Here is a 10,000-nt window from a genome sequence, read left to right on the forward strand (position 1 = left end):
ATTCTACAGTCCTGTTATGACCTCTATATTCTACAGTCCTGTTATGACCTCTATATTCTATAGTCCTGTTATGACCTCTATATTCTATAGTCCTGTTATGACCTCTATATTCTATAGTCCTGTTATTCTATAGACCTCTATATTCTACAGTCCTGTTATGACCTCTATATTCTACAGTAACCCTGTTATGACCTCTATATTCTATAGTCCTGTTATGACCTCTATATTCTATAGTCCTGTTATGACCTCTATATTCTATAGTCCTGTTATGACCTCTATATTCTACAGTGACCCTGTTATGACCTCTATATTCTACAGTAACCCTGTTATGACCTCTATATTCTACAGTAACCCTGTTATGACCTCTATATTCTACAGTCCTGTATTCTACAGTAACCCTGTTATGACCTCTATATTCTATAGTCCTGTTATGACCTCTATATTCTATAGTCCTGTTATGACCTCTATATTCTACAGTAACCCTGTTATGACCTCTATATTCTATAGTCCTGTTATGACCTCTATATTCTATAGTCCTGTTATGACCTCTATATTCTATAGTCCTGTTATGACCTCTATATTCTAGAGTCCTGTTATGACCTCTATATTCTAGAGTCCTGTTATGACCTCTATATTCTAGAGTCCTGTATTCCTACAGTAACCTGTTATGACCTCTATATTCTAGAGTCCTGTTATGACCTCTATATTCTAGAGTCCTGTTATGACCTCTATATTCTAGAGTCCTGTTATGACCTCTATATTCTAGAGTCCTGTTATGACCTCTATATTCTAGAGTCCTGTTATGACCTCTATATTCTAGAGTCCTGTTATGACCTCTATATTCTAGAGTCCTGTATTCTACAGTAACCCTGTTATGACCTCTATATTCTAGAGTCCTGTTATGACCTCTATATTCTATAGTCCTGTTATGACCTCTATATTCTATAGTCCTGTTATGACCTCTATATTCTAGAGTCCTGTTATGACCTCTATATTCTAGAGTCCTGTTATGACCTCTATATTCTAGAGTCCTGTTTGATCCGTGTCGTACCTGTCCCAAGGTGGTCTGGGTCCTCCTCTGTGGGAATGGGAGGGCTGTGGAGGTGGACCTGATGGGTGGGAGGGCCTTATGGGTGGAGGGTGACCAATCATAGGCATGTGGTATCCCTGGGGAACCAATCAGAGAGAAATCTCAGAGATTACAGAGGCTACGACAGGTCATAATGTAGCCTCTAATACAACTGGTGTGTCTCACCTGAGGTCCGCTGTCGGCTGATCTGATTGGTGGCTCTGACACCATGTAAGGCCCCGCCTCCATCTCACTGAGAGAAAAAAACAAAAACACCAATGAATCAGTCAGTGAATCAAATCAGTCAAATATCCGCTGTCGGCTGATCTGATTGGTCAAATATCCGCTGTTGGCTGATCTGATTGGTGGCTCTGACACCATGTAAGGCCCCGCCTCCAACTCAGTGAATCAAATCAGTCAAATATCCGCTGTCGGCTGATCTGATTGGTCAAATATCAACGGTTGAGAATCTGTGTGGCGTCAGTAGTCCCGGCAACTCACCCTGGCGGCGGTGGCTCGTTGTGATTGGCCAAGTGCCGTGGCTCCGCCCGGTGTGGTTCAGGGGCGGGGTCAGGAGAGATTGACACCTCAGGCGGTCCCATCGGTGGGGTCTGAATGGGCAGGCTTTGTGTCAAGGTGACAGGAGGAGTGAGGGAGGCTGGGGGCGGGCGTTGGCCAATAGGGGTCCTGCTGGCGAGCGTTGGCCAATAGGGGTCCTGCTGGCGAGTGCTGGCCAATAGGGGGTCCTGCTGGCGAGTGCTGGCCAATAGGGGTCCTGCTGGCGAGTGCTGGCCAATAGGGGGTCCTGCTGGCGAGTGTTGGCCAATAGGGGGTCCTGCTGGCGAGTGCTGGCCAATAGGGGGTCCTGCTGGCGAGTGCTGGCCAATAGGGGGTCCTGCTGGCGAGTGCTGGCTAATAGGGGGTCCTGCTGGCGAGTGCTGGCCAATAGGGGGTCCTGCTGGCGAGTGTTGGCCAATAGGGGGTCCTGCTGGCGTGAGCCGAGGGTTCTGAATGGCTGAGGCCGTGCTGGGGGCGGGGCAGACTGCTGCAGGGTTTTGTTTCGTGCTGGTTTGGTGTAACCAGACTCATTCTTAAAGTTATTCACTGCCTGAGGGGAGAGAGAGAGGGGAGAGAGAGAGAGAGAGAGAGGGGGAGAGATTTTGAATTAATAAATAAAGCTATAGTGTGTATGAGTGTAGTTTAATTACTGACCGACCGAGTGTGTGTGTGGTTTCTCAATGTGTGTGTGTGTGTGTGGGGTTTGGCTTAATGCGTCTCCGTGATGTGTACCTGTCGTAGGAACTTGTTAGCGATGAGAGCGTCAGGTGAGACGTCAGACTGTTTGCAGGTGAAACAGGTGTGTTCCTCTGAGTCCAGCAGACTGGTCCTGATACCTAGAGGTTAAAAGGTCATACACAGAAGTTAGAGGTCAGGGGTGAAACAAATACAGAACTGTTCATTGAGACAATAAGGATCCACCCCCCTGCATTTCCAAAACACAGATTACATCATCTGCATTTTATATTGAAAGGCAACAATGTTGTGATCAGGGGACTAGTTCATCACTAAATAAATGTTGTGTTGCTTCAGTAGAGTGATCAGGGGACTAGTTCATCACTAAATAAATGGTGTGTTGCTTCAATAGAGTGATCAGGGGACTAGTTCATCACTAAATAAATGTTGTGTTGCTTCAGTAGAGTGATCAGGGGACTAGTTCATCACTAAATAAATGCTGTCTTGCTTCAGTAGAGTGATCAGGGGACTAGTTCATCACTAAATAAATGGTGTGTTGCTTCAGTAGAGTGATCAGGGGACTAGTCCATCACTAAATAAATGGTGTGTTGCTTCAGTAGAGTGATCAGGGGACTAGTTCATCACTAAATAAATGTTGTGTTGCTTCAGTAGAGTGATCAGGGGACTAGTTCATCACTAAATAAATGTTGTGTTGCTTCAGTAGAATGATCAGGGGATTAGTTCACCATCACTAAATAAATGTTGTGTTGCTTCAGTAGAGTGATCAGGGGACTAGTTCATCACTAAATAAATGTTGTGTTGCTTCAGTAGAGTGATCAGGGGACTAGTTCATCACTAAATAAATGTTGTGTTGCTTCAGTAGAGTGATCAGGGGACTAGTTCATCATCACTAAATAAATGTTGTGTTGCTTCAGTAGAGTGATCAGGGGACTAGTTCATCATCACTAAATAAATGTTGTGTTGCTTCAGTAGAGTGATCAGGGGACTAGTTCACCACTAAATAAATGTTGTGTTGCTTCAGTAGAGTGATCAGGGGACTAGTTCATCACTAAATAAATGTTGTGTTGCTTCAGTAGAGTGATCAGGGGACTAGTTCATCATCACTAAATAAATGTTGTGTTGCTTCAGTAGAGTGATCAGGGGACTAGTTCATCACTAAATAAATGGTGTGTTGCTTCAGTAGAGTGATCAGGGGACTAGTTCATCACTAAATAAATGTTGTGTTGCTTCAGTAGAATGATCAGGGGACTAGTTCATCACTAAATAAATGTTGTGTTGCTTCAGTAGAGTGATCAGGGGACTAGTTCATCACTAAATAAATGTTGTGTTGCTTCAGTAGAGTGATCAGGGGACTAGTTCATCACTAAATAAATGTTGTGTTGCTTCAGTAGAGTGATCAGGGGACTAGTTCATCACTAAATAAATGTTGTGATGCTTCAGGAGAGTGATCAGGGGACTAGTCCATCACTAAATAAATGGTGTGTTGCTTCAGTAGAGTGATCAGGGGACTAGTTCATCACTAAATAAATGTTGTGTTGCTTCAGTAGAGTGATCAGGGGACTAGTTCATCACTAAATAAATGTTGTGTTGCTTCAGTAGAGTGATCAGGGGACTAGTTCACCACACTAAATAAATGTTGTGTTGCTTCAGTAGAGTGATCAGGGGACTGGTTCATCACTAAATAAATGTTGTGTTGCTTCAGTAGAGTGATCAGGGGACTGGTTCATCACTAAATAAATGTTGTGTTGCTTCAGTAGAGTGATCAGGGGACTAGTTCACCACTAAATAAATGTTGTGTTGCTTCAGTAGAGTGATCAGGGGACTAGTTCACCCACTAAATAAATGTTGTGTTGCTTCAGTAGAGTGATCAGGGGACTAGTTCATCACTAAATAAATGTTGTGTTGCTTCAGTAGAGTGATCAGGGGACTAGTTCATCACTAAATACATGTTGTGTTGCTTCAGTAGAGTGATCAGGGGACTAGTTCACCACTAAATAAATGTTGTGTTGCTTCAGTAGAGTGATCAGGGGACTAGTTCATCACTAAATACATGTTGTGTTGCTTCAGTAGAGTGATCAGGGGACTAGTTCACCACTAAATAAATGTTGTGTTGCTTCAGTAGAGTGATCAGGAGACTAGTTCATCACTAAATAAATGTTGTGTTGCTTCAGTAGAGTGATCAGGGGACTCGTTCATCATCACTAAATAAATGGTGTGTTGCTTCAGTAGAGTGATCAGGGGACTAGTTCACCACTAAATAAATGTTGTTGCTTCAGCAGAGTGATCAGGGGACTAGTTCACCACTAAATAAATGGTGTGTTGCTTCAGAGTGATCAGGGGACTAGTTCACCACTAAATAAATGTTGTGTTGCTTCAGTAGAGTGATCAGGGGACTAGTTCACCACACTAAATAAATGTTGTGTTGCTTCAGTAGAGTGATCAGGGGACTAGTTCACCACTAAATAAATGTTGTGTTGCTTCAGTAGAGTGATCAGGGGACTAGTTCACCATCACTAAATAAATGGTGTGTTGCTTCAGTAGAGTGATCAGGGGACTAGTTCACCACTAAATAAATGTTGTGTTGCTTCAGTAGAGTGATCAGGGGACTAGTTCACCACTAAATAAATGTTGTGTTGCTTCAGTAGAGTGATCAGGGGACTAGTTCACCACACTAAATAAATGTTGTGTTGCTTCAGTAGAGTGATCAGGGGACTAGTTCATCACTAAATAAATGTTGTGTTGCTTCAGAGTGATCAGGGGACTAGTTCACCACACTAAATAAATGTTCTCCAAACATTCAAAACGGAAAATAGCTTTGTTTTCATGACAACAGAAGTGCAACACTATTCGGCTGGCAGCCACACAAGTAAATTAACTTACAATGAAAGAGCAAGGAACGTTTTGCAAAGGCCATCAGATGTCTTATTGGCAGAGAGAGATTTACAGTCAGCTACATTCCCTAATGTCTTGCTTTAAGTTAATCTGGCAAGATATTTCTGTGTTTAATTTAAATTTAATTTTATGCTTGAAAAAGGCAGAATTCTGCCCAAATATAACCTAGGCATGGGAAATGCCCAAATATAACCTAGGCATGGGAAATGCCCAAATATAACCTAGTCATGGGAAATGCCCAAATATAACCTAGTCATGGGAAATGCCCAAATATAACCTAGGCATGGGAAATGCCCAAATATAACCTAGGCATGGGAAATGCCCAAATATAACCTAGGCATGGGATATGCCCAAATATAACCTAGGCATGGGAAATGCCCAAATATAACCTAGGCATGGGAAATGCCCAAATATAACCTAGGGATGGGATATGCCCAAATATAACCTAGGCATGTGATATGCCCAAATATAACCTAGGCATGTGATATGCCCAAATATAACCTAGGCATGTGATATGCCCAAATATAACCTAGGCATGTGAAATGCCCAAATATAGGCATGGGAAATGCCCAAATATAGGCATGGGAAATGCCCAAATATAGTCATGGGAAATGCCCAAATATAGTCATGGGAAATGCCCAAATATAGGCATGGGAAATGCCCAAATATAGGCATGGGAAATGCCCAAATATAGTCATGGGAAATGCCCAAATATAGTCATGGGAAATGCCCAAATATAGTCATGGGAAATGCCCAAATATAGTCATGGGAAATGCCCAAATATAGTCATGGGAAATGCCCAAATATAGTCATGGGAAATGCCCAAATAGATACCACGTGTTTTAGGATTCAATACTGCGATTTTATTGCGATTTCGATGTTCCAGACATATTGCTCACCACATGTCTGCTGCTATCAAAAAAGGAAGATAAAAGAGTTAGTTTCACAAAGACAATGCTAACTAGCATTAGCGCAATGACTGGAAGTCTACAGGAACAGCTAGCATGCCATCTGTTCATCCCACTCTGGGGAAGTGGGGCCCCGGTCACCGGTTTGTCTGGGCGGGGGGAGGAGGACCTGCTGTGTGTGTGTGTGTTTAACTCACAGTCGTCAGGGTGTTACAGCTGTGTGTGTGTGTGTGTGTTAACTCACAGTCGTCAGGGTGTTACAGCTGTGTGTGTGTGTGTGTGTTAACTCACAGTCATCAGGTGTTACAGCTGTGTGTGTGTGTGTGTTAACTCACAGTCGTCAGGGTGTTACAGCTGTGTGTGTGTTAACTCACAGTCGTCAGGGTGTTACAGCTGTGTGTGTGTGTTAACTCACAGTCATCAGGGTGTTACAGCTGTGTGTGTGTGTGTGTGTTAACTCACAGTCATCAGGGTGTTACAGCCGTGTGTGTGTGTTAACTCACAGTCGTCAGGTCGTTACAGCTGTGTGTGTGTGTGTGTTAACTCACAGTCGTCAGGTTGTTACAGCTGTGTGTGTGTGTGTGTTAACTCACAGTCATCAGGGTGTTACAGCTGTGTGTGTGTGTGTTAACTCACAGTCGTCAGGTGTTACAGCTGTGTGTGTGTGTGTGTAACTCACAGTCGTCAGGGTGTTACAGCTTGTGTGTGTGTGTTAACTCACAGTCGTCAGGTTGTTACAGCTGTGTGTGTGTGTGTGTGTGTGTGTGTTAACTCACAGTCGTCAGGGTGTTACAGCTGTGTGTGTGTGTTAACTCACAGTCGTCAGGTTGTTACAGCTGTGTGTGTGTGTTAACTCACAGTCGTCAGGGTGTTACAGCTGTGTGTGTGTGTGTGTGTGTGTTAACTCACAGTCATCAGGGTGTTACAGCTGTGTGTGTGTGTGTTAACTCACAGTCGTCAGGGTGTTACAGCTGTGTTACAGCCGTGTGTGTGTGTGTTAACTCACAGTCGTCAGGGTGTTACAGCTGTGTGTGTGTGTGTTAACTCACAGTCGTCAGGGTGTTACAGCTGTGTGTGTGTGTGTTAACTCACAGTCGTCAGGGTGTTACAGCCGTGTGTGTGTGTGTTAACTCACAGTCGTCAGGGTGTTACAGCTGTGTGTGTGTGTGTTAACTCACAGTCGTCAGGTTGTTACAGCTGTGTGTTACAGCTGTGTTACAGTGTGTGTGTGTTAACTCACAGTCATCAGGGTGTTACAGCTGTGTGTGTGTGTGTGTTAACTCACAGTCATCAGGGTGTTACAGCTGTGTGTGTGTGTGTGTAACTCAGGGTGTTACAGCTGTGTGTGTTAACTCACAGTCGTCAGGGTGTTACAGCCGTGTGTGTGTGTTAACTCACAGTCGTCAGGGTGTTACAGCTGTGTGTGTGTGTTAACTCACAGTCGTCAGGGTGTTACAGCTGTGTGTGTGTGTTAACTCACAGTCGTCAGGTCGTTACAGCTGTGTGTGTGTTAACTCACAGTCGTCAGGGTGTTACAGCTGTGTGTGTGTGTGTGTGTGTGTTAACTCACAGTCATCAGGGTGTTACAGCTGTGTGTGTGTGTGTTAACTCACAGTCGTCAGGGTGTTACAGCTGTGTGTGTGTTAACTCACAGTCGTCAGGGTGTTACAGCCTGTGTGTGTGTGTGTTAACTCACAGTCGTCAGGGTGTTACAGCTGTGTGTGTGTGTGTTAACTCACAGTCGTCAGGTTGTTACAGCTGTGTGTGTGTGTGTGTGTGTGTGTGTGTGTTAACTCACAGTCGTCAGGGTGTTACAGCTGTGTGTGTGTGTGTGTTAACTCACAGTCGTCAGGGTGTTACAGCTGTGTGTGTGTGTGTTAACTCACAGTCGTCAGGGTGTTACAGCTGTGTGTGTGTGTGTTAACTCACAGTCGTCAGGGTGTTACAGCTGTGTGTGTGTGTGTTAACTCACAGTCGTCAGGGTGTTACAGCTGTGTGTGTGTGTGTTAACTCACAGTCGTCAGGGTGTTACAGCTGTGTGTGTGTGTTAACTCACAGTCGTCAGGGTGTTACAGCTGTGTGTGTGTGTGTTAACTCACAGTCGTCAGGGTGTTACAGCTGTGTGTGTGTTAACTCACAGTCGTCAGGGTGTTACAGCTGTGTGTGTGTGTGTTAACTCACAGTCGTCAGGTGTTACAGCTGTGTGTGTGTGTTAACTCACAGTCGTCAGGGTGTTACAGCTGTGTGTGTGTGTGTGTGTTAACTCACAGTCATCAGGGTGTTACAGCTGTGTGTGTGTGTGTGTTAACTCACAGTCATCAGGGTGTTACAGCTGTGTGTGTGTGTGTGTGTTAACTCACAGTCATCAGGGTGTTACAGCTGTGTGTGTGTGTGTTAACTCACAGTCGTCAGGTTGTTACAGCTGTGTGTGTGTGTTAACTCACAGTCGTCAGGGTGTTACAGCTGTGTGTGTGTGTGTGTTAACTCACAGTCGTCAGGGTGTTACAGCTGTGTGTGTTAACTCACAGTCGTCAGGGTGTTACAGCTGTGTGTGTGTGTTAACTCACAGTCGTCAGGGTGTTACAGCTGTGTGTGTGTGTGTTAACTCACAGTCGTCAGGGTGTTACAGCTGTGTGTGTATGTGTGTTAACTCACAGTCGTCAGGGTGTTACAGCTGTGTGTGTGTGTGTGTTAACTCACAGTCGTCAGGGTGTTACAGCTGTGTGTGTGTGTGTGTTAACTCACAGTCGTCAGGTTGTTACAGCTGTGTGTGTGTGTGTTAACTCACAGTCGTCAGGGTGTTACAGCTGTGTGTGTGTGTGTTAACTCACAGTCGTCAGGGTGTTACAGCTGTGTGTGTGTGTGTGTTAACTCACAGTCGTCAGGGTGTTACAGCTGTGTGTGTGTGTGTTAACTCACAGTCGTCAGGGTGTTACAGCTGTGTGTGTGTGTGAACTCACAGTCGTCAGGGTGTTACAGCTGTGTGTGTGTTAACTCACAGTCGTCAGGGTGTTACAGCTGTGTGTGTGTGTGTTAACTCACAGTCGTCAGGTTGTTACAGCTGTGTGTGTGTGTGTTAACTCACAGTCGTCAGGGTGTTACAGCTGTGTGTGTGTGTGTTAACTCACAGTCGTCAGGGTGTTACAGCTGTGTGTGTGTGTTAACTCACAGTCGTCAGGGTGTTACAGCTGTGTGTGTGTGTGTTAACTCACAGTCGTCAGGGTGTTACAGCCTGTGTGTGTGTGAACTCACAGTCGTCAGGGTGTTACAGCTGTGTGTGTGTGTGTGTTAACTCACAGTCGTCAGGTTGTTACAGCTGTGTGTGTGTGTGTTAACTCACAGTCGTCAGGGTGTTACAGCTGTGTGTGTGTGTGTTAACTCACAGTCGTCAGGGTGTTACAGCTGTGTGTGTGTGTGTGTAACTCACAGTCGTCAGGTGTTACAGCTGTGTGTGTGTGTGTTAACTCACAGTCGTCAGGGTGTTACAGCTGTGTGTGTGTGTGTTAACTCACAGTCATCAGGGTGTTACAGCTGTGTGTGTGTGTGTGTTAACTCACAGTCATCAGGGTGTTACAGCTGTGTGTGTGTGTGTGTGTGTTAACTCACAGTCGTCAGGGTGTTACAGCTGTGTGTGTGTGTGTGTGTGTTAACTCACAGTCATCAGGGTGTTACAGCTGTGTGTGTGTGTGTTAACTCACAGTCGTCAGGGTGTTACAGCTGTGTGTGTGTGTGTTAACTCACAGTCGTCAGGGTGTTACAGCTGTGTGTGTATGTGTGTTAACTCACAGTCGTCAGGGTGTTACAGCTGTGTGTGTATGTGTGTTAACTCACAGTCGTCAGGGTGTTACAGCTGTGTGTGTGTAACTCACAGTCGTCA

The 10,000-nt window shown here is 44.9% G+C and overlaps 2 protein-coding genes across 2 annotated transcripts in view; both read right to left on the reverse strand.

Annotated features, from left to right (window-relative positions):
- Window positions 1–1,010: 1,010 nt before the first annotated feature.
- On the reverse strand, window positions 1,011–1,728 carry LOC135560371 (basic salivary proline-rich protein 1-like). Its single transcript, XM_065002270.1, has 3 exons — window positions 1,571–1,728; window positions 1,256–1,322; window positions 1,011–1,167 (listed from the first exon to the last, which is right to left on the reverse strand). Exons 1-3 carry the CDS (start codon window positions 1,669–1,671, stop codon window positions 1,024–1,026), a joined length of 312 nt encoding a protein of 103 aa, XP_064858342.1. The 5' UTR covers window positions 1,672–1,728; the 3' UTR covers window positions 1,011–1,023.
- Window positions 1,701–10,000, reverse strand: part of LOC135560308 (E3 ubiquitin-protein ligase RBBP6-like) — a 38,621-nt gene continuing 30,321 nt past the window's right edge. Inside the window, exons 10-11 of the mRNA XM_065002166.1 lie at window positions 2,360–2,463; window positions 1,701–2,177 (exon numbers count right to left, since the gene is read on the reverse strand). Coding sequence (XP_064858238.1) covers window positions 1,701–2,177; window positions 2,360–2,463 — 581 coding nt within the window. The remainder of the gene's footprint in view (window positions 2,178–2,359; window positions 2,464–10,000) is intronic.

This window comes from Oncorhynchus nerka, linkage group LG15 (assembly GCF_034236695.1).
Source record: "Oncorhynchus nerka isolate Pitt River linkage group LG15, Oner_Uvic_2.0, whole genome shotgun sequence".
NCBI lineage: Eukaryota > Metazoa > Chordata > Actinopteri > Salmoniformes > Salmonidae > Oncorhynchus > Oncorhynchus nerka.